Source organism: Protopterus annectens, chromosome 1.part2, assembly GCF_019279795.1.
Source record: "Protopterus annectens isolate FY-2018-M chromosome 1.part2, PAN1.0, whole genome shotgun sequence".
Lineage (NCBI taxonomy): Eukaryota > Metazoa > Chordata > Ceratodontiformes > Protopteridae > Protopterus > Protopterus annectens.
The window spans coordinates 313,533,308-313,559,127 of NC_056727.1; the positions used below are offsets into that span (position 1 = coordinate 313,533,308).

General features: G+C 37.7%; 1 protein-coding gene across 1 annotated transcript in view; it reads right to left on the reverse strand.

Moving 5' to 3' along the window:
• Positions 1–567: 567 nt before the first annotated feature.
• The window catches only part of ISM1 (isthmin 1), a 757,871-nt gene continuing 732,618 nt past the window's right edge, over positions 568–25,820 (reverse strand). The window contains exon 6 of the mRNA XM_044056225.1: positions 568–2,300. Within this exon, the coding sequence (XP_043912160.1) occupies positions 1,783–2,300 (518 nt within the window). The 3' untranslated portion in view covers positions 568–1,782. The remainder of the gene's footprint in view (positions 2,301–25,820) is intronic.

Consider the following 25,820-nt stretch of genomic DNA (forward strand, 5'->3'; position numbering starts at 1 on the left):
AGAAACATGCACAGCAAAACAGACACAGAAGAAAAGTTACCAAAATAACAAGATCAAAAACTTCAGGCAGTAATATGTAAAGTACAAACAGTAAAATGAGTTTTGTGGGAGGTAATATCAAACAAAAAGTATAGCCGGACTTGGCTGAGGGCCTCTAAAATGCCATCAGCTTGGAGAAATTACAAGTCTATCTAGCACAGGCATATCACACAAAAACTGCTTTATAGCTTGTGTTAACCAGTATTTTTTCTGTAGTGATATAGCACTGTGTGAACTCACCAGGTATATTAAGATTCCTAAAACGCAATGAAGATAATTTAAACATGACCATATATTAATTTGTATATTGTTTTTAGCCTGTGTCATGTAGCATTTGATTGTTTCAACTTGGCAGTGGTAGGACATGGTAACAGCATGTAATAATGGCGCTGCAGTGATGTTTTCCTAATATATTTGTAATGCTCTCGCACCTGCTGAATGCAATACTACCTGTATGGGTTTTTCCACAAGACAGTTCACTAAAGATAAGAAGCAATAGTAAAGCGATTCAATAAAACAGGCAGCCTGAACACTTTATCTCATTTATGTTTTATTTATAGAGTTCACTTTTTATGAGTCTATAGATACAAGTCAACTTATGGTTCCCTTTGTGTGCACTGTCAGGTGTCCCAAGTATTCAGGTCATACTAAAACGCCTAGCGCACAGGGTATATAACAATAAATACTTTACAAAAATAATGCTGTTTCTCTGAATACGAAGAACTGTTCAGTGAAAAAGAAAGGTTTCTTTAAATAGTTTTCTAGAATATTCTCTCTGCAACATGTGCTCAATATAGAAATTAAATGAAAAATAAAAACAAAGTAGAAGACATTATAGGTACTCTTCCTACAAGTATATGGGAAAAGAAATGTGTCACTTCCTTTACATGTGCATTATTTCCCTAGCACTAACTCCTTCCCAGAAATAGATAAAAAACTATCTAGGAAGTCTTTGTTCTATAGACTTGGAGTCAACATATATTCACCCTCAGCTCAATGACAAGGCAGGGAAGATGTACAGCCCATTTTATTTTTTTTCTTTAATGTAAAACACAATTTCTTAGAAAAGGATAACCAATTTATATGCTAAGTAACCAGCTATATCTTCGTGTATCTGTGTGAGTGGGTGTGTGTTGGAAAAGTTGTGTCGGTCACTTTCTCATTATGAGCTAGCAAACAGATATATTTACTTTTCCATTGTGTGACATTTTTGTTCCAGTTCTGAAATGACTGGTATTATTCATGGCTGATAGTCAAAACCAAAGTAATTTAATAATATTGGACATACTGTTTCCCAACAGATATGTGCTGTTTGGTTTTTTATCTTCAGCCAATACTAAGTAATTTATTATCTGCATCATATTTGTACACAACTTTAATTTGTCTCATCTGATTTGTATCATGACTATTTATGCATAATTTTCTTTCATGTAATTTTTAAAATGTTAAATATTGGCTGTCAACTCACATCTGTAGTTCCACCAGGAAAAATCTATGTGTGTGTTTATGCATATGCTCATATTGTATAAGGACATAAACTGTCATGCAGTTTGAATATATATATATATATATATATATATATATATATATATATATATATATATATACACTCATATGATATAAATGAAAAGCAAAGTGGTTTAACCCTGTTTTCAGAAGAAAGTTAATACAGCATTTTTTCTATTTTGGGCCACACACAGTGGTTGTTTTCCCTTCCTTGGATCTAGGGAGAACATTCTTCATTTAATATTCCCTGGCTTCTTGAAACTGTTTATTGTAGTCCTCATCTGAAGGGTTATCTGTGCATTTTTGTCCATTATTTGGAGGTCGCACATCATTGTACCTGCTCCAGTCCCCCTTGCATATGATCCATGGCAATATGTCTACTTTGTAGTGAAGCTCTGCAGAAAATTCTATGCTTATTAAATTTGGGGTGCCTGCTCCTTTACCCCTTGTAATTAACTGCATGCTGTCATCATAGCAACAATGTTGTGCTGCAAGGGTTGTGCTTTCTAAGGAGAGCATTGAACGGATGCAGTAACGTGCCGTTGGTTTATATATTTCCAGTTTTTCTTTTGGACCACTTGCATCTTTCCAACGGAACTCCTTCCTCTTTAGCCTGTCATATACAGTAGCAGTACTATAAGCAACTTCCGTAGGATAGAAACAAGGACAGCTGGGAAGATCAGTGGCCACTTTGTGCATATACTTCTTTAGAAATTCACTTCTACAGCTCATCCACCTCTCACAACTGTCCGTATCTATGAAAAAAAAAGCATAAAGGAGTAACTTATCTGTGACACTAATACATGTGTTGCACATGGTAGAAGCAAGAAATAACATGAAAAATGGCTACGTTTAAGTGCTAAAGTGAGACATTTGTTTTTTTAAGACATTTTATCCCTAACATCCCCCCATTCGTACTCATCATTGAATGTCCAGAAATTCTGTAATTTAAGTACTATTCTCTAAAAGAATATTTTGATGTCAGTACTTTTATTGTGTTCCTTCATACAAACACACTGCATTATGTAATGGTTCTCATATGGCCTGGGGAATATGGGTAGGATAAGGTCCTTTTCTAGAACTCTACCTACACAGTTAACTTCTAACCTGGAAATGTCATCACCTTCATCCCTAACTGCAGCTTTATAGTACAAAGCCACAAACCACTCAACTTTCTAAGCAACCATAGACTGCCACTCTTACAGTGCTATACACTGAAGCCGCAGGGAATGATCTTTCTTCTTAAACAAAGAAGGTAAGGTGTTTACAAAACTCCCAGTTATTATTTGCTTCTTTGTATCACAGCTTCAGAATACGATCCTTGGGCAATGACACGACATGTTCTTTTTCCCCCTACAGCCAATGAGTTCATACTTTTCTTTACAATACAATAGACTGACTCCTTTTTATCCCGACTCTCTTTAAATGGTCTCCTCTTTAACTGACCATTAAATTTCTGCCGTAGTCCTAGCAAAAGACAACAGAGAAGAACAACACTTCTGCCTCCTCTGGGCTAAATAATGACAGACAATTGAGTTTTAGACTTCATATTCATTAGAAAAAATGCATACTAACACACATCCTGTTATTCTAACTGATTTATAACCTATAAATGCTATTTTGTATGTTTTTTCTGATTAACCAGCCATTCGTTTATCCAGTTTAAGGTCTGGTCCCAGCGAGACCAGATAAGATGGAGTCTAATGTATGCCTAATGTAACTTAAAAGTTAGTAAAATAAACAATGGACCTACTTACAGAGCCTCACTACACACTATCTGGTTTACTACTTGACAAATATATTCAACTAGTCACATAGAATCCATTCCCATTTAAAATGCTCAAAATCATCACATGGAACCTACTTTTACTCTAATGCTTTTTCATCAGTCATGGCCTGTTCAAGTCTAAAACTGTCAACTTTCAAAACAAATATAAAACCAAACATTCTCTGCCCCTTACATTCTTAAAGTTTTCTTTCTTTCTTTAGAATACATCCCATACTATTTTACTCCTTATACAAGGAGATATTGAATTTAACACCGACTGTCTTCAAAGATACAAGTCCCGTTTACTCTCAGCCGTACTTCACTGAAGAGCTGCTATCTTAATGAAGCAGCAGTAAGAATACATCAAACAAAACTGACACATTTTTACAATGGCAATCCGCAGACATCTTTGTTATTACTGAACCATGGATAAAGGACAATACTCCTCTGCATTTCTAATATCCTGGCTACAGTACATTCTTAACAACAGAGCAGGTAATAAAATAGGTGGAGAAACTATTATATTATATAGATTCCCTCTTCAGATACAAACACATGGTCAAACTAACTCCACTTCAGCTTATAAACCCAAATGGCTATCAGTACAAATATATTTTCACATATGTTAGAATCTTTAAATGTTATCAGTCTATCAGAACCTTCCTCTCCATCAAAGTTAAAATACTAATCAGTCACATAATTCAGTCTCTCCATGCATAAATCTAATTATTCAGGGAGATTTCAATTTAGAGCTTTTAAAGAAAACAATCAAGACCTATTTGAATGTTAAGCTAACTTAAGCTTACAAAAAAATCATATCAGAACCCAGTAGACCTAATGTTAAAACAAATCACTCTCTCTTGCACCTTATTTTAACAACCATAAATGACAAATCTTCTAATACCATAGTTCACTCTTGCTCACTGAGTGACCATTGCCCTAAAACCAAAACAGTGTTATGCCCCACAGTAGAGCAGATGGCTAACAATCACCTTCAGACCAAAATCTGATAAGATCTTCACCAAACCTTAAATCATTCTCTCAGTTTGACTGGTCAGTGATTATGTACACAATCATCACAGCACCTAGACACAGCAGACAATTCCCTCTAATCTTCAGTCTTCATAAACCAAACAAAACTGATGGCTTACCAAAGAGCTAAAAGCCTTTCTAAAGCTCAGATATGAATTTAGGAAAACTTGTAAACAACCAAACACAGCAGAAGCTAAAGAAAGATTTATTATTCTATGTAACTTAGCAGAAAAGGTATCAGGAGATACAATGCAACATATCTATAGCAACATCAAACCAACCTCTTTAACCGACCAAAGAAGTTATGGCCACAAGTAAATCAATCAGTGGAAGGAGAAGGCATACCTTACACTCCATGAACACATATGTAGCCCTTAAAGATACACTACTCACTGAAGGTTTCTCTCCAAATTCTCTGAGCTTCATAGTCTTCTTACCATCACTTCAAATTTTCATCATCGTCATCATCATCAAGTCCCCTTTTCCCATTTTCTACATGGAGTCAAGGCTTTGTGTCAACTGTCATCATCCCTCTATTCTACGCCACTCCCCTACCATATTTAACATTCATGCCTGACTCTCACAGGTCTTTTTTCACACAATCCATCAACCTCTTTCCTTGACACCCTAATTTCCTCTTGCCACTTCCTGTCTGCCCCAAATCTTCTTCACTAGATTGTCTTCTGCTTTTCTGCACATGTAACCAAACCACCATAATCTGTTATCCTTGACCTTTTCTGCAATTGTAGCTACTTTGGCTTCTGCTGTTATGTCCTCATTCTTCATTTGTCCCACAATGTGTACCCTACCACCCTTCTCAGGTACTTCATATTCATCACCTGTAGCTTCCTCAACTGCTGTGCCTTTACTGCCCAAGGGTTTGTATATGCAGTAGTACTGGTCACACCACTGTTTTGTACACCATAATTTTCAGCTTCTTTGGCATTCTTCTGTTATACATTTTCCTTGACACTCTGTGCTAGTTGGCTAGAGACTTTCTGATTTTAGCTTTGACATCCTCACTCAGATTTCCCTTGGCCTCAACCACCGTTCCCAGATACTTGAAGCTGTTAACCTGTTCCACTATTTTCCCTTCTATCTCAATTTTCAACTTCTTCTGATATCCCCCATTTACTGCCATTACAACTGTGTCATCTGTACTTAGATTCATCCCATGTTACTTCAGTTTTGCATGCCATTCCCCTATCCTTTGCTGACATTTTTGCTCAGAGTCTGCCCATAATGCCACATCATCTGCATACAGCAACTTTGTTGATCTGTCCCCTCTGACATGTTTGTTAATGTAGTCCATCACCAGTATGAGCAGCAGTGGACTTAAATCTGAGCCCTGATGCACATCCACTCCCACTAGGAAACCCTCTGTGAGACCAAACACTGTTGTACCTGAGTCATTGGGTCTTCGTACATGGTCTGCACTAATTCTACCAATGTCTCTTGGAGATTGAACCATCACATGACTGTCCAAATCAGCTTTCTTGGGACCTTGTGATATGCTTTCTGTAAGCATAGGAATGCCCAGTTTGACTCTTTTCTCATCTCTAGCTTCTCCTCAGTTATCTGTCTGACTGCAGACAATGGGTCAGTTGTGCTGCATCCTGATCTGAACCTGAACTGCTCATCTCCTATTATTTCAAATTTATTTTTTATTATTACTTTTTTTTAATTTATCCTTTGTTGACCAGGTTAGACACACTAGGCTAGTAGGCTCTTTTCAGGGGAGACCCGAGGTGGTATTTATAAATGCTAAGGGAAATTTGGACAGTGCATTAGGTAACTTCCTCTACTCTTTGGAGGGTTCTTTGTGAGATGATCACTAGGTGGTAAGATGAAGGCTGTGAGTGGAGATGGGCTGGAGGAGAAAAAGAAACTTTCAGTAGGAAAAAGTGCTTTGGAGGTGAATGTCTTGGTATCAGGGTGTGTGGATGACTCTGTTTTATCAAAAAATGATGAAAGAAGCAGAACCAGAAGAATTGGAGTACATGCATTGAAGTGTGGTAATGTAGTAACAATGTATGTAATGTGTTTTTTATTTGTTTTAATTTTCTACAATTTATTATTAAACTTTATTTCCATGACAGCGACACCTTTGTGGTGGATTATCTTATGGTTAATGGAGGAGATATCTGGCAGTGAGGCGATAACAAAAAGTCTGAAGGATGCTGTAATTATGGTGTGGATACAGAGGGGGCATGTCTGGGTAGTGGAGTAACTGAGTTTAAGGGCATGATCTGCATTGAGCTTCAGGAAGATGGAACAGAGACCAGTTATCAGACAGACAAATGGACAGCAGTGTTTCCAGACTAAAGACTTATGCAGCAGCAGTAGCAGGTTCTAGTGAACGACTGCAGAAAGAAAAGGATGTGCAGGTCAGGAGGACTGGAGCTGTTGAGAGCTGGAGGAAAAAGCCTTCTGTGTGGGTGAAAACAAGGTATGAACAGCAAATGCACAGGTACTGTGCTTTCCACAATATTGTTATGCCCTTAGGATTCAGCTTGCCTAACATTAGGGCATTAACAACTAGGAATTAGGAACTGAATCTTTCTGTGAAATAATTTTTGAAAAATTTGCATTAACAGAAACATTTGTTAATGAACGTGAAACATTTGTTAATGAATGTGAAAGAAGATGTATCATTTCCTTGGAAGGACTATATGTGTCAGTATTTAAATGTGCAGGTAAAAAGGAAATTGTTGCAATTTAGAATAACTGAGACAGAAGAGACTAAATAAAGATTTGTTTAAGTTTATGTCAGGATGTACATGACACTAAAAAAGTTGTGGATGAGGGGGATGGGAAGTCTATGTAACTATAAAAATGGAAAATAACATGTTACAGCATGTGACTAATAGTAATAAATGGGGAAAAAGAGAGTGTTAAGAATTGGGGGCAGCCAAAAGCATGTTTTTTTTCTGTGGGGGGGGGGGGATCACATTTAATCCAGGATTGTAAAAAAGAAGGTGTAGGCAGTTTTGTATTTTAAATATGAAACTAGACGTTTAGAGTGAGAAATTTTGACATGCTAAAAAATGTAAACTATATTGTAGGAAATGTGAGAGAGAGGAGCATTTTTGGTTTGATTGTCCACAAATTAACGAAGACAGACAAAGTGAGGAAAAATGAGGTGGGGGAGAACAAGTTTTTGTTTTTATGAAAGAAAGGGTAGAAGTGAATGAAGAAAGGATGGGGGTAGTAGTGAGGGTGAGGAAGATAAAAATACAGATGCCCTAGATGAAGTCTTCAAACTAAAACATGAAAAAGAAACACATAAAGAAATGGAAAACAGGTTTGGATATTTGAAACAGAGGAAGAAGGGGGGATATGAACTCTGAGTTGGAAAAAAGACAGAACGTTATTTTTGGGGAAAGGTGAGAAGGAGAAAAAGGAGACTAAAAAATTAACTAAAAAATGCAAAAGAAGAGAAAAGGTTAGTATATGCATAGCATCACTGAATGTGAATAGCACGAAAAGTGATGTTAGAAGAATAATGGTGTTTGAATGTCGTGAAAAATAGATGCAGAGGTAATTTGTTTACTTGACAGAAGATGTACAGATAAAGGGAAAGGGTAGAATTTGAGATGATGTAGAAAAGAAAAGTGGTGTGGAATATAGAGAGTGACACATGTTCACATATTAAAAAATGAAGAGATAAAAATATTAGCTATAATTGTAGTGGTAATAGGGGAGTTTTAGTGTGTGAAGTAAGAAAGTGCAGAACGTGTTTAGAATGGATCTACTTCAGTAGATCAAACTTTCAAATGTTCGAAGTGCATATGGCTGAGACTATAACAGTGAACATTTAAAAGTTCGAACATTTAAAAAAAACAAACAAAAAAAAACAATAAACAAAACTAAATATTTGTAGTGGGGGGGGGCAAGCCCCCTGCACCTCCCCGCTACTTAAATATGCCAACTCCGAGATCGCACTACATTGCGGAAAAAGGAAATCTTCCTCTTCCGCACTTGTACAGGGATCTACATTTAGACCGTTCAAACTTTTAAAAGTTCGATCATATGGTCTCGGCCATATGTGCATCGAACTTTTAAAAGTTTGATCAACTGAAGGGGACCCGCTTAGAATACTGGTAGAGTATGCATATACAAATGTAAGTGAAAAAAATCATCATCTTCTTTCGGCTGTTCCCGTTAGGGGTCACCACAGCAGATCACCTGTTTCCATTTCTTCCTGTCCTCTGCATCTTGCTCTGTCACACCAACTACCTGCATGTCCTCTCTCACCACATCCATAAACCTTATCTTAGGCATTCCTCTTTTCCTGTTACCTGGTAGCTTTATCCTTAGCATCTTTTTCCCAATATACTCAGCATCCCTCCTCAGCACATGTCCAAACCAACATAATCGTGCCTGTCTGGCTTTGTCTCCAAACCTTCCAACCTGGGCTGACCCTCTAATATACTTATTCCTAATCCTGTCCACCCTCGTCACACCCAGTGCAAATCTTAATATCTTTAATTCTGCCACATCCTGCCTTTTTGTCAATGCCACTGTCTCCAACCCATATAACATAGCTGGTCTCACTACCCTCTTGTAAACCTTCCCTTTCACTCTTACAGGTACTCGTCTGTCACAAATCACTCCTGACACTCTTCTCCACCCACTCCATCCTGCCTGTACTCTCTTCTTCACCTCTCTTCCACACTCACCATTACTCTGAACTGTAGATCCCAAGTACTTAAACTCATCCACCTTCCCCACCTCTACTCCTTGCATCCTCACACATTCCTCTATCTTCCCTGTCATTCACACACATATATTCTGTCTTAGTCCTGCTGACCTTCATTCCTCTTCTCTCTAGAGCACATCTCCGCCCCTCCAGGGTATCCTCCACCTGTTCCCTACTCTCACTAAAGATCACAATGTCATCTGCAAACATTATAGTCCACGGGGACTCCTGTCTGATCTTGTCTGTCAACCTGTCCATCACCATTGCAAATAAAAAGGGGCTCAGAGCTGATCCTTAATGTAACCCCACCTCCACCTTAAATGCATCCGTCACTCCCACCGCAGACCTGACCGCTGTCACACTACCCTCGTACATATCCTGAACCACTCTTACATACTTCTCTGACACTCCCGACTTCCTCATACAATACCACAAATGTCTGAAGAAATTCAAAAATATGTGTTAGTAAATACATCTATTATGGTGATGAGAGACTTTAATTGTGATTTAAGAAAAATGAAAGGGAGAAGAGCACAAGCTAAGAAAACGCTGAGAAAAGTTGCAAATACTAGGTTAAAATAGGTAAAGGGAGATAATATATTTACATAAGGGGGTGACTTACAACACAAACTGATTATATTTTGTTTACACATGAAAGAAAGAAATAAAAGATGGAATTGAGAAGCACCATTTTCAGATCACAGGGCTGTATGGGCAATAATAGGAGTAAATGAAAATATAATAAAAGAAGGAAAAGGGTTAAAAAGAGTGAAAGGAAAATTGCAGGAACGGAATGTCTTAAAAAAGAAAGAGGGCAAACGTGGGAAGATTATATAACAGTGAAGCTGTTTTACGGCAGTTTGACAAAGTGGTGGGCAACGTATAAAGAAAAGTTTAAAAAACACTTAAAATTAGTAAGAGAGCAATGGAAGAAGGAAATGGTAATACAGAATAAGCAAACAGAAACTTGTGAAAGAATAGTAGTAAAGGGGTAAGGAAAAGTCTTGATGAAGAAGAAAAGAAATTACATGAATACAATAAAGAAAAAATAGAAAGAATTATATTTATACAAAAGTATTATTTAAAAGGAGGAAAAGAAGAAGATTCCCTATTTTGGGGTAAGAAATTGAGATGTAACGAGCAAAAAAATTAATGTAATGAAGGATGAAAAAGGACAGTTAAAATATAAATAAGAGAAAATTATGGATATATTTAAAAAGTATGTATAGAATATGTATGAGAAAAAAAGTGACATTGGTGTATGGAAAGTAAATAAGATGAAAAGGGAGGTAGTGGAAGAAATGGTAAAAACATTTGAGAGAAAATAGTTAGAGGATGTTACTGAGGAAGGCAAAGAGGACTCTGCACCCTGTCCAGTTAGATTAGGGTATAGTTTTTACAAAGAAATGCCAGATGATGAAAAGGATGTTTTTTTCTGGAAACTTTGAATGAATCGAAGGAAGAAATTATAAAAGAAGAAAAGATTTGTACGGGGGTTATAAAATGTATATGGAAAAATCGGGAAGGGAAGAAATAAAAAATGGACACCAATTATATTGGGAAATACTGACTATAAAATATTTATGAAGATTATTCGAACTACAGTTATGGGTGTCATGAATGAAGAATTGGATGAATGGGAGTATGGGGTTAAAGGTAAAGAGGAAATGAAATGCTAATGATGGTTAAAGAAGTGGCTCAGTTTATAGACATGAGGGAAGGAGAAGGAAAAATAACAGTATATGATTTGGATAAGGTATTGAATGGTATTGATCATGAGGAAATGAACATTTTAAAAGAATATGAGGAAGGAGAAAAAATAAGAATAAAGAGGACAATTTATGAACATTGTTGTGTGTCTGTGATTGTGAACGGATGGGTAGGAAAAGGTTAAGACAGGGAAGAGGGGTAAAGTAAGGCTGTTCATTGAGGATGTGGCTGTGATGGTAATGAATACAGTTATACAAAATGGAGATTAAGGTTAGACGATGGTTGACTGAAAAGTTAAGGAATGAATAAGGTTACCATTAATGTTAACCTATGCAGATGATTTGGTCTTAGTAGCTAAGAACAAACACTGTCTGAAAGAGATAATTTACAGAACAGAACAAATTTTAGGTATAGTAGGATTACAGTTAAGTCAAAAAGTAAACAGTTTGGAGATGTCATAAGAATGACAGGAATTTATTTTACCAGAACTGAAATTGATGTTCTAAGGGTTACGTTTGGAAGGGCACAAGTAGTAAGAAAACAATGGAGCATAGTTTTAAAAAAATAGAAAAGCTGACAGATTGGTGGAGGGTATTACAGTTGTCTCTAAGAAAAACAGTACGTATGTTAAACACATATATTTTAGGAAATCTAACATATTTAGGTGGTGCGTATATGTTTCCAAGCTGTATGGAAACTGAATTATTGGGGATCTTTTTTGTTTTTTTTTTCTGTGGGGAACAAGGCTGAATCATGCAAAAAGAGGGACAGTTTATAATGTAAAAGAAAAGGGAGGTTGAATTTAGTAAATCCAGTTGTTTTTTTAGCGTTGATAAATTTATTTTGTGTGCTAAAAAGTGTCTGAAAAAAGGCAATACTAGGAAATTTTTGAAAAATATAAAGGTATGTGAATTGGTGGGGGTAAGAAAAAGGAAAACTAAAACAAAAGGTTTGGAAGAGGAGGAATATGAAAGTAAAATAAAGACATGGAGAACTGATAGAAACGTCACTCTATTGTTTTCTTACTACTTGTGCCCTTCCAAACTTAACCCTTAGAACATCAAGCCCCCTCTGTGGCTTGCCTCTCTCACATGTAACTCTTTCACTCCCCAGTACACCTAGTATCTTCTCACATACTCACTATTTCCACCCCTCAATACTGTTCCTTCCCTCACACTGCTTATCTCTAGCCATCACCCTTCCCTAATATATATCTTTGTATTTTTCCCTATACCTCTTCCCCTCCTTTTTCCATCACACAATGCTGTCCTTACTTCTATTTCTCCCACTTTAATCTCACTAGCCGTAAGCACTTCCTACCATACTGAGCTCCATAGCTTTCCCTCTTTCCCCACTGTTCCCTTTCCCAGACATCTTCCAACATATAACCAACCTCCACTGACTATTGCCTCCTCTCTCTTCTGTCTCTCCCCCTTTCAATGTCTTCAATTTAAACTTATGGCCCACCCCGCTCTTACTCCTAAGCCCAAACTCAAATATCCCATTCCCCTTACTGACCACCCTCACCTTTTCCATCTTGTCTTTGCTCTTCTGGTTTCTGGTGACATCCATCCTAACCCTTGTCCCTCCCCTCTCTCCACTCCCCCTCCACCTTCATCTGCTGTCCTCCCAAAAACATCCTCAAATATCTCCAACTTCAAACATCTCTCTATCTCTGCAATGAACATCCAAAGCCTAAACAACAAAACGTTCAAACTTCATGCATGGTTGGCCCAACACAAACCTCATATCCTGGCCCTATCAGAAACCTGGCTAAAACCGCATATCAATTCCTCTTAACTTCTCCCACCTCAATACAATATCTATAGGTCTGATAGGAAACCCAAAAAAGGCGGTGGGATGGCTAGCTTGTACTCTGTCTCACTGATGCTAACACCTATAGACATTACCCTGCCTAGTTTCTCCCCTGCTGAACTACTCATAGACTGCCACATCAATAACTATAGGAAGTTTGCTATTGCCTCTATCTATATCCCCCCAGGTAAAAACATCCCTATCCTTGAACACTCTCCTGGATAAATACCCCCATCCCCTATGAAACCATCATTCTTGGAGATGTTAATATAGATTGGAACTCTCTTATTGGTGACTCACCCCAACATTTCATTAACTTGTATGGATTCTCACAGCTGATCACAACCCCTACCCACTACAGTAAAAATGCTACTGGTTCTACAATTGATTGGATCTTGACCAACTCTCATAACCCTTCTACCTTCCCTGACTCTATTAGTGACCATTCTCCCATCTCTATCTTAAGGCAATCTCCTCATCCCTCTAAGCCCCATCTCTACAGAGATTGTAGGAAACTGACTAACTTTTTCCCTGAAACCTTTAACTATAGACTTTCTGCCATCAACTGGTCTTTCTTAAAAACTCTCCCACTCAATGATGCTGTTACTAAATTCAACCACATTTTCCTTGATGTCCTAAACTCTCTTGCCCCAACTCAAAAAATCAGAATCAAATCTAATTTTGCACCCTGGTTCTCCAAAGCTACTCATGTTTTGATGCATGAATGCGATGCTCTATGGAAAAAATGGCAAACCACCAAAACTCCCACCTTTCCACAAGGTTATAAGCAACTCAGAAATCAAGTAAAAAATATATTATTTTGGATAAATGCCAATATTTCACTAAATTTCAAAGCTCTCACCCAAATGATCCCAAAGAATTCTGCAGTACTATCAACTCCCTGCTCCACACTGGTTCTCCTACCATCCCTAACCCTTTCTCCTATCACTGTCCCTCTGAAATTGCAGACTTCTTCAACAAACACTTCATAAACAGCATCTCTAAACTCCTACCCTCTAACTCTGCTCATCCCAATTCTTCTGTGTCACCCTCATCTCCCCCAAAACCTCTCTGCTCCTCTGTCTCTCAGCCTTTTACCTTGCAACCTGTTTCTACTAAATATATCAGATCCCTGCTTCTTAAACTAAAACCATGCTCTCCCTTCACTGATAAACTGCCCCCCTCAATTTCTGAAAATTGCTGCTGACTCTGTTGCATACCCTGTATCTATCTTAATCAACCGCTCCATTCAGGAATCTGAAAGGCACAGAACAAATGGATAAAGGCAGCTGAATGAACCTCAATATTCCAAACCAGTTCAAGACAAAATAAAATAAATAAAGGTTCAACTGTCCACAAACAGAGTTTAATGTCAAGCTTTCAAGTCAAAAATTCTTTCTCAAATACATGATGATGTATTTGAGAAAGAGTTTTTGACTCAAAAGCTTGACATTAAACTCTCTTTGTGGATGGATGAACCTTGATTTATTTTATTTTGCCAGTCAGGAATCTACCATGCTGGAAATATGGAAACCCTTCTATACCACTCCTCTGCACAAAGGTGGCAACTCTGTTGAACCCTCTAACTATAGACCAATCGCTATTCTCTCACCGCTTTCTAAGATCCTTGAAAAATGTATGCATACTCAACTACTGTCCTATCTCATTCATGAAAATCTCCTCACCCCTTTGCAAGATGATTTCTGCCCTAAACACAGTACCTCGACTGCCTTACTATCCTTTACTCAAAAGGTTGCAGAAGCTAGGGACAACAACATCCTCATCTCCTGTCTATTCCTTGATCTCTCTAAAGCTTTCGACACTGTCTCATCCCATCCTTCTTAACAAGCTCTCAGACCTAAACCTCTCTCCTTCTACTCTTGGCTGGTTCCAATCCTACTTTACTGGCAGAAATCAAGCTGTTAGATGGCAGCATGCTTTCTCACTCTTCTTTGCTGTTCAGACAGGAGTACCCCAAGGGTCCATACTTGGACCACTGCATTACAACATTTTTACCAACAACCTACATTCATCCTGCAGTCTTTCTTCTGTAATACAATACACAGATGACTCTACTCTCTTATCTAACTTCAATACTATCTCTGAACTACACACGCTAACACAGAATTCCTTTATCTCTGTTGAAAAATGGCTCAGAAACAATCAACTAATCCTTAACCCTAAGAAAACTCAACTCCTTCTCATCCTACTACAGACACTCTCTCACCTTAAATCCAATTTTTCTTTTTCCTCCCTAGATGGCTCCACTATCTCCCCTGCCTCACACACCATACTCCTTGGGGTAATAATTGATGACCGACTAAAATTTGACTTGCACATATAACAGGCCATAAAAAAACACCAAAAACTTTATAGGAACAAAAAAATTCTCACTACTGCCACTAAATGCAGTCTTGTGCAGGCATTTCTCTTACCTAGTCTTCTACATGCTTCCGCCATCCAATATCCAAACTACCTCAATGCAGAAACTGGAACAAACGTACACCAAAATTGCCAGATTTATTCTAAACCAACCACTCTTGTTGCGTCACTGCCTCTCACTAAACAAACTTCAGTGGCTGGAATTTCTGCACCTTCTCCTACAACTGCAACTCCACACTAGCTTTTCCATACTCAACAACCCCTCTGCCTGCCCTGCTCTCGCCTCCCATGTTACTCTCTACTCTCCCCTCCCGGCCTATCTGGAGTGCTGATCAGCATCTTCTCTCAGTTTATAAACCTAAAAAGGAATACTGGCAAACTACTTTATAAACACTCTGTCTGACTAAATTGGAACAAACTCCCTCTCCCTATTAGATCCAACCTTTCCTTTCCCTGTTTTAAAAAAGGGCTTAAATCCCAACTACTAAACTTGAAATTATGCCGTTGCCTTGACCACACATAGTCTTAGTCTGTCCTACTGTATAACCTGTTGCATCTCCTAGCTTTCTTTCTCTGTTAGTCATTTTCTGCTTAAACTACCCTCCTAAACCCTCAGCTCTACTACGATATCCCCCTCCTTTCTCTCCCCCTCCCATTCTCCACACTATTTATCTTTTCTCCCCCACTTCCTATCAATGTCTGTACATTTTCCTTCTTTTGAACAATTATCTTTTTGTTTTTACTCTCATATGTAGTACATTTTGACCACTGCTATCAGTGCAACCCTTAATGTTCATAATATTTTCTTTTGTTTTTCTCTTTATAATTAATTTCTTACTTGCATTGCTATTTTTAATAGTTTTTGTCCTGTATGTTTACCTTTGCTTATGTTTGGTGGAGCTCTTTCCCCTTGGGTCTCCACTGCAAATGGACTGCTTACTATCAATGAATGCAAATAGCTAATAACCTTTTCTTTTTACAGTTATTTAGTATTGTGATTATTTATTTTTATTTATTTATTTATTTTTATTTAACATTTGTTAATTGGGAAAGTCCGAGTTGGAACAAAGCCAATTTTCAGTGGATGCAGATGCATGTCTTTATAACATTTATTGATTGTTATTTAATATTTGTATATTGTCACTTTATCTTTACTTATGTTTGCTAGGGCTTTTCCCCTCGGGTCTCCACTGTAAAAGGGTTTGTTTGCAAACTCAGTTGGACTAACCAGGTTAACAAATGTGAAATAAATAAATAAATAAATAAGTAGAGATAGAAAGGAAAGAATGGTATAAAATAATGAATGTCAACTATTATATTGATCTTTGCAAAAATGGGGGGGGGGGTGAATACAAGTAAGCAATAAGGCAAAGGCAGGAAATAGTTAAATCTTTTTTTTTTTTTGAAGCAATTGATTTTCTGTGGCATTTATTATTGGACAAGCTGCCAGTGAAAAGAAACATGAAATATCAAATGAAGAAATACTGTGCAACAGCTGTAACAGTGAAGAGACAGTGCAACATTGTTTTTTGGATTATAAGAAAAATTAAGGTTTTTCGACATTATTCATAGATGTTTATGACTGGAAAGTATTTAAAATATTAGTATGGACATGGTGTTTTATGAAAAATATAAGGTTGAGGTTAAAAAAGAAATTGAAAAATGGGATAGTATTTTATTTATTGTTTTTTCTGTTTATGGAAAAGAAGGTATTAAGAATTGTTATATGACAAAAGAAAAGATGAGGAAGTGATATATGATTTAAATAAATGATTACGGTAAAAAGGATAGGGGGATGAAATACGTTTTTCATGTATTTATGGAGATAAACATGTTAAGTGCTTTATTGTGAAGTATAAAGTATGATATGAAGTGTAAATATAATGAATGTGTTTATATAATAAAACAACCCCCTACTCTTTTTGATAGGTGCCATGGGTTCTTTTACATCCACCTTAGCTACCACCAACTGAAGCAGATGGGCCCTCGGTTTAACATCTCATTAGAAGGATAGCACACTCAGGAGCACATTACCCCTCCTTATGATGCATTGCAGTGACAGCAGTCAAACTACCTGGTGTGGGAATAGAACCCACAGCCTTCTGCACCAAATGATATTCCAATGGCTGTTTACGAGGGCAACTTACAGGAGCTATATAAGGGCAAATTACAGGAGCTATATTCACTGATCTAAGTTAAACGTTCAGTATGGTTGACCATTCTCTCCTCCATTCAACCTTCCTTTCCTATGGTATTAGCTACAAAACTTCACAATGATTACTTGACTTTAAAACTGGATTTTCAGTGTGAAGATATGCTTCTCTTGTTCATCCAATGCCTCTCTACAAAAAAACTTTCCCAAGGACCAGTGCTATCACCCTCACACTTACCCAATTTACCATCAGACATCCCTACTATTGTAATTATTCTGTAAACTGTTAACATGTTTATTTACAGATCATATTCATTCCCAGTAACATTAAAAGCCAGTGACAATAAGACCTATTATGCCTTAGCAAGTCAGTAATTTCCAGGAAACTACTCTGCAGCACTAAAAAATATGTTTTTTGAGTGACCACATAAGCTTATATCTTGTTTATTTGGTTTCACCATTCTTCGTCACAGTTGCAGCTCTCTTCAAACTACAGCTTCTTTTAACTACTTAGGGCTCTGGCATGATCCAAGTCTAAACTTCCAGTTTCATATTTAAAATATGAAAGCAAAATTAGCAAGCTGTTTTCTGGGCATGCAAAATTTCACATTTTTATCACCTTTATTCACCTTCAGGAAGAGAAGCTGTAGGATACACCCCGGGGATAACTTCTGTGGCTCTGCTCGACAGTGGCACAGGAAAATAACTTTCTTGGGTGGCGTAAGCCAGGGAACCTTGTTGGCTAGGCTTACTTAGGCCCTTGGGCCGATAGCCTAGTACCTACCTACCTACCTATACAGTCCATAGGCAGTACTTCCAATACGCAGACTGCTACCTCTCACAGTGAAATCAGCCCAAAAACTAATACTGTAGAATAAAATCAAGATATTTAATAGACACAAAAAGACATAGAGTTAAGCGCTTTCACTCGAAAACCGAGCTTCATCAGAACTAAATAATACTTAATACAATCCCATTAAATAGTTGATTTGGTGCCAAATCAGAGCAGAATATCAATCAACAATAAAAGTGACAGTACAATTAGTATTAAAAAACAGCACGTCAAACCCTGTTAAGTAAACATGTTAAAAAATATGTATATTAAAAAATATGTTATTAATCCAGATAGAGTAAAGGTTTAATCGAAAAATAATCATTAATTCCTGGGGGTGTAGTAGCGTCTGTATAGACCTGCCACCATAACTCTCTATAGGATAAATAATTTTTGTAGTTACCCCCTCTAGGATTTCTCTGGACAGATTCTAAAATAGAAAATTTAAAAGTATGATCTCTTCCATATTCTAAGATGTGCCTTGACAAAGCATTTTTAGTGTCATTCTTTTTTATACAATAAAAATGTGAGTACATCCACTGCCTCAGTTGTCTCTCAGTCTTTCCTATATAATAGCCATGACAGACTGAGCAGACTGCAATATATACCAACATAGTGGTCCGACAATTACCCTTGGAAGGATATATTATTAGATGGTTATAATTATTTAATCTAAAGCTGTTAGTTTCATTGATCGCATAACACTGATTGCAGGTCCCACATTTAGTCGTGTGTGACCCCTTGATGTACCCCTTATTATAACCATCAATGATGTCACTTTCCAAGATGTGTTTAAGATTATTGCCCATCTTATACACAAAACTGGGTCTAGGGCCAACTATATCTGCCATGTCCTGTGAATCAGTAAGAATGTGCCAATTTCTAACAAGAATGTCTTTAATAGTCCTACCTATGAATGGGAATTGTATTAGCACAGCGTTAATATGCCCTACCATTAATTGCCTCTGCATCTAAGAAAACTTCACTTATCTTCAGACAGCAATCAGTAGCATTTATCACTTCAATTCCCTTTGTTACAGGAGCACAACACCAGTGCTCAGTTCTCAAAAAAGCTAATTGGCTACCAGTCCAACATAGAGAATAGCTCCTGCTTGATGCTCTTCTATTTAATCTTTTAAAGCAAAACTCTTTTACTTACCGTGCAGGAAGATTCACTCTTAGAGAAGGAATTTGTAATCTAAGATCTCAGTCACACCATCCCTTCACTCCATATTAAACTTTCTTCAAAGAAATGCAGCAATCACATTTTTTTCTATGTTAGGCCCTAAACACAGGCAGAATATGGCACTAGATATATAGGTTTCTACTACTCTTTCTCTATTAAGAAACTGCCACAAATACCATCTCATAAAAGAAGCTCAGTGCCCCTGCTTCTTCACCAGAAATTGGTTTAATCCCTGTGGTCTCTGCTTATGCTTTATCACTACTTCTTCACCATAAATTGGTTTAATCCCCATGGTCTCTACTTTTGCTTTATCACTGCTTCTTCATCATAAATTGGTTTAATCCATGTGGTCTCAACCTATGCTTTATCACTGCTTTTTCACATAAATTGATTTAATCCCTGTGGTCTCCATATATGCTTTATCACTGCTTCTTTACCATAAATTGGTTTAATCCCTGTGGTCTCTACCTATGCTTTATCACTGCTTCTTTACCATAAATTGGTTTAATCCCTGTGGTCTCTACCTATGCTTTATCACTGCTTCTTTACCATAAATTGGTTTAATCCCTGCGGTCTCTGCCTATGCTTTATCACTGCGTCGTCACCATAAATTGGTTTAATTCTCATGGACTCTGCTTATGTTTTATCACTGCTTCTTCACCATAAATTGGTTTAATCCCCATGGTCTCTACTTTTGCTTTATCACTGCTTCTTCATCATAAATTGATTTAATCCCTGTGGTCTCAACCTATGCTTTATCACTGCTTATTCACATAAATTGATTTAATCCCTGTGGCCTCAATCTATGCTTTATCACTGCTTCTTTACTATAAATTGGTTTAATCCCTGTGGTCTCTACCTATGCTTTATCACTGCGTCTTCACCATAAATTGATTTAATCCCTGTGGTCTCTACCTATGCTTTATCACTGCGTCTTCACCATAAATTGGTTTAATCCCTGTGATCTCTACCTATACTTTATCACTGCTTCTTCACCATAAATTGGTTTAATCCCTGTGGTCTCTACCTATGCTTTATCACTGCTTCTTCACCATAAATTGGTTTAATCCCTGTGGTCTCTACCTATACTTTATCACTGCTTCTTCACCATAAATTGATTTAATCCCTGTGGCCTCAGTCTATGCTTTATCACTGCTTCTTTACTATAAAATGGTTTAATCCCTGTGATCTCTACCTATACTTTATCACTGCTTCTTCACCATAAATTGGTTTAATCCCTGTGGTCTCTACCTATGCTTTATCACTGCTTCTTCACCATAAATTGGTTTAATCCCTGTGGTCTCTACCTATACTTTATCACTGCTTCTTCACCATAAATTGGTTTAATCCCTGTGGTCTCTACCTATGCTTTATTCAGCTACTTTCTTTTGAAGTCATTTATACAGCCATTACTGCAACAGATCTTGCACTGTATACTTGAAATGTCTTGTTGGATATACTTGTGCATGATTCATCTTTTGTTGTAAATCTTGTTTAATCATTACCTTTCAAATTATACTGTGTTATAGTTGTTTTGTATTTGCTTCCAGGCTGAGCTCAAAATAGATCCATTTGGATTATTACTCTACTCTAATTACCAAAATTTAAATAAATAAAATAACATGTAGTCTGTCGATGAGGCTGAAACTTAAGAGTAAGATATGGTCATGGTTGTCAGATGGTAATGGTAGCAACAACTCAAAACTGCTTATTGCTTACATAGCATATGGGAATGTAGTTTACTACTAAAACACTGTCTGAAAATAATAAGAAAGATATCTCCCGCTTGGAGTTAATGCTCCTCCGTAGACAGCAATGGCAAAGTAAATTAAAAAAGCACACAGGAGCAAAACAATGAAGGGGTACAAAAAACTGTATCCCATGCACAAAATCCACTGCACAAAATCCACTGGTTGAAATAATCCAATTTCCAACTGACAGGTTTATATACATAAAAAGGCGCCAAATTTAAAAATCTAGATTACACCCAGCTCATTAATTATTCATATTGTACCATGAGCATCAGATTAATTCTACTTTAAAACCAACTCATCACAATATGAATAATTAATGAGCTGGGTGTAATCTAGATTTTTAAATTTGGCGCCTTTTTATGTATATAAACCTGTCAGTTACACAGCTTATTGTATAAGGTCTGAAGAAGCTTAATAAGCGAAAGCGCTAACCTGCATCAATAAATTCATCTATAACCTTTCGTTTTGGAAATTGGATTATTTCAACCAGTGGATTTTGTGCAGTGGATTTTGTGCATGGGATACAGTTTTTTGTACCCCTTCATTGTTTTGCTCCTGTGTGCTTTTTTAATTTACTGTCTGAAAATAGTTTGCTGCCAACATAACATCCGAGAGTAAAATACTGCTAATTTACTATCTGTGTCTAGCGGACACTTAACATACCAGCTGACAGTGGCTTACCATAAATTTTACACCTGGAAATAGCTTACTGCTCTTACTACTGTCAGTGTTATGCTTTATTTCAGTTTTCTAACCTTATACTTTACTTTAATATGCTGCAATATACTGCAACTAGTGGTAGTAAACTCTGCTAAAAAACAGGAAATGCCAGGATAGTTTTACATAAAAAGTTACAAAACAGCCTGTTTTATAGGAGTACTGTTGGAAACAATACACTAATAATCACCTGTACTGCAGATGATAGTGGATTTAGCCATAACTAGTATGGCTTAGCTTCCCCTCAAGGGTGAATCCTGACTGAGGAAATTTTTCTGGGCATGGGTAAATCCTGATTATTAATATTATACACCATTTTTACTTAAAAAAGATATGCATTTATTTTTCAATAACTCCTTTATTTCATAGGATCATAGGAGATTACTAGGCTATCGACCCGGAGGTCACTTTAAGCTTAGCAGTTTCAACCCAATGTAATACCATAGAAATGCTAGTCCATACCCAAGATTTCATTTAGTGATGACTGCTCATGTCCAGGAGGGTTATAGGCACTATTCCCAGTAAGAAATTACGGTACCCCATCCACTCGTCAAGTTTCCTTTTGAATAGAGTCATAGAGGTGCTCTGTTTAACATGAATAGGTAGCTTGTTCTAAAGACGTGGCAGTTTCTGGGAGATAAATCTGTCCCTCCAGCATGTCCTGTTTAAGTTGCAGGCCATATTTAGGTCCCTGGAACAGATAGCCCTAGTTCCATTTGATTTAAGGATATGCAGCAAGTTCATTAGGTCAGGGTCTTGGATTGTTCTGTAGGCTAGGCAAAAGTCTCCCTTAAAAAGTCTATAAGATACAGAGTATAGTGACAGGGACTTTAGTCAGTCTGGGTAAGGCACATGCTGGAGCCCCTTAATCTTTGTTAGACACCTGTGAGGTCTCCCCAGTTGTTGCAGCTGCTTTGTACAGTACATGCTGAACGGGGGGTTATACTCAATTATGGGCCAGATAAGTGCCGAATGTAGAGGGGTTATAACTTCTTTTGCTCTTGAGGTGATGTCTTAACTAATCAAGTGTACCACGTAGAAACCCTTCCTTACTACAGTAGACACATGGTGATCAAAGTTAAGGTCAGTCAACTTATAATCCCAGATCCCTCCCCACTTTGTGGGTACTTAGGGTATTTTTTTTGATGTGATAGTGTGAGGGGACATTGTTTGTGCTGAAGGGAATGATGATGCATTTCTTTGCATTAAATTTGAGACAGTGACTAATACACCAGTTGTTGGTCTGCATGAGACCATCCTGGAGTATTCTGGCATCATTTGGGGATTAAATGATTACACCTAGTTTGCAGTTGTCAGCAAACCTGGTCAGCTACAACCCCTTAGTTTTGACCTGAACTTATGAGAAGTATATACCAAACTGTAGGGGGCCCAACACTGACCCTTGTTGTGGTACCCTACTGGTAACAGGTCTGCTGGTTGATGTGGAGTCACCCACTTTGACAGTGTGTTTGTGGGCCATTTGGTAACTCATATTACAATGAAGGGGTTTACATTCAGTTTGCTAAGTTTATCAGTAATGCCTGAATGTGAGATTGTGTTGAAGCCTTTGCCAAGTCAAGGTATGCTTTGTGCACATACTTGCCCATGTCAATGGCCCTGGTTACACTTTCAAAGAAATACATCAGATTTAACAGGCAGGACCTGCACTTGACAAAGCTGAATTGGGTAGGATCCAAGGTTTGGAGGTCACCTATGTCTTTATTTATGAGTTCCATAATAATACGTTCCATGGCCTAACAGATTAGGCTGACCAGTCTTATGGGTCTGTAATTCCCTAGGTCTGTTGCTAGCCCACCTTTGCTGAGAGGAATAACTGTTGCTGTTCTCCATTCTGCAGGAACAAAGCTTGTGGTTAAGTTATAATTAAAAAAGGATGTGTAATGGTGATGCTAGTGCATGTTTTAGACTGTTTAGAAGACAGCCTGGGATATCATTTGGTCCCATAAAGGCTGTGTTTTTTGCCTTGGACAAGGCTTTGAGGACCTGCTGTTTGCATATTTTGGTCTAGTTATGCTTTTAAGAGTTAGCTGAGAATCTATAAGCAATTGACTGAACATGTATGCATTCATTTACGCATGCAAAAGCAGTCAAAGGCTCATTAGGGTACAGAAAAAAACAAAACAAAGCCAAAACAAAACTTTAATAGTCTTTTCAAAGACAGCAGTGAATAAAAACTGAAAGACTGTTTCAGTCTGGAAGAAAGGTTGAAATGATAACCTAAAGAGAGAAACAGGCCCTCGTACGTTTATGTGATATTAAAAATATTTTCATGCATGGGGCCTCATGATTGCTAACAAAACGTGGAGAAAAAGAAAACTTTTTAAGCACTTCTCAAGTACAAGACCTAATCTGAACATAACTTATGAATGCTTAACACAACTTAACAACTCCCTAAGAGCTGGTAATATTGGATATCACGCTAGAGACTAACCGCAGATAGTGTCAATGAGAAAACTAGTGTTAAAGGGTAAATCAGCTTTTGAAAGCTGACAGAACCACATTCTGGCAAATTTACAAACAGACAGTGTGTCAGATCAAAGTGTCTAATGGCTTTTAAAAGAACTGTTGCCTTCTCCCTGAGAAGCACTTCATGCCATGTCAGGGCTAGCCACTCAGTGATGTACAAACTGGCTATAGTTAATTTGGCCATTTTAATTAATGTCACCAGAAATAGACATGGGTATTTGCCAGTGATAAGTGGATTCATAATCAGGCCTACTCCTACCTATGTCATGGACCCATGCTACCAGTGAGAGAGGTGTAGGCCTGCCATAAAGACTAGCAGCCCTGAGTCAATAAGCTACTGGCTGGCTGGTGTCCAGTTGCCCAGCTTGGGTTACCTGTGATAACTCTATTGAGTGCAAGCTGGACATAAAATCAATCAACCATATAAACATGAACTAAGGATTACTGCACTAATTTTGGTTCACTGGCAGGATGCAGATTGGAAGTTGATGACATGGACATCCTCTGTATCTAGGATCCAGAGTCTATAACTCAGGTGGAGGACAGACTAGAAATGGTGTGGGACTAGTGGTAAGGGAGAAGCTTCAGGAGACAGTAAGTGATTTCATCAAAATTAGTGTTAGACTCATAGCAATTAGATTCCAGTGTAAGGATAGGGCAGTATTTATGCTCTCAACCTATGTCCCAAAGCAGGGTTGCGACAATGAGAAAATGAGTGCATTCAGGCAGTAGATACAGGCCCTACTAGATAAAACAGGACAACATTAAGTTGGTGTTGATAACGGTAGACCTGAATTCTCATATGGGAACAGACATACAGAACATGACATGAGGAATGCCTGGGTCCACGTGGGTGGGGGCATAAGAATAAAGAAGGAGGGGCTGTTCTAGACTTTTGTCTTGCAAATGGCTTAGTAGTGACCAATACATGGTTCAGCAAGAGAGTTAGTCACAAGATAATACACAAGACTGGTTAACATGCAAATCAGGTAGACTTCCTCCTAGTAAGGAAGGGGCATTGAAATAGAATCAGTAATTGTAAAGTTATCCCCCCAGTGAAATACAGTAGTTGGCCTACAACATAAACCACAGAAACTAGACCGAAGACCTAGAAATTGACAGGAGCAAAAAACGTAAGAGTTCAAGGAAATAATCAGGGCAATAGCACCTTATAATTAAGAGGAAATAGGTAGAGCTGAAGAAGAATGGCAGTCTCAAAATAGCATGACTGAAGACTATAGAACAAACATATGGCCAAGCCAGGTATGGAAATAAGGTACATAAGGAAAGCTGATGGTGGAATGATGAAGTCCAGGAAATTATGAACAGAATGAAGAAGTTCAGGAAAAAGTGGGAGATAGAAAAGAAGGACCCGACTAATAAGGAATACTGGATGGCTAACAAAGAGGCTAAGAGAGCAGTTGCAGTAGCATAGAACAAGGCATTTGAGGCACTTTACCAGCTTCTAGAATGTGACTTAGAAGATGGTACAAAGAAATTCTATCAGGTTGCAAGGTAAAGACAGAAAGATAAATGAGACAGTCACCAGACACCCTTCATAAGGGATGCTGGCAACAACCTGCTCACGGGTCCAGAAGACATCAAAGACAGAAGTAAGGAGTACTTCCAGCAGCTTCTGTACTTCTGATAAAACACAGACTATGATTAAAGATGAAGAACAGCCCACACTAGAAGACGTAAGAACAGTGTTAAGGAAAATGAAGTCAAAGAAAGCAGC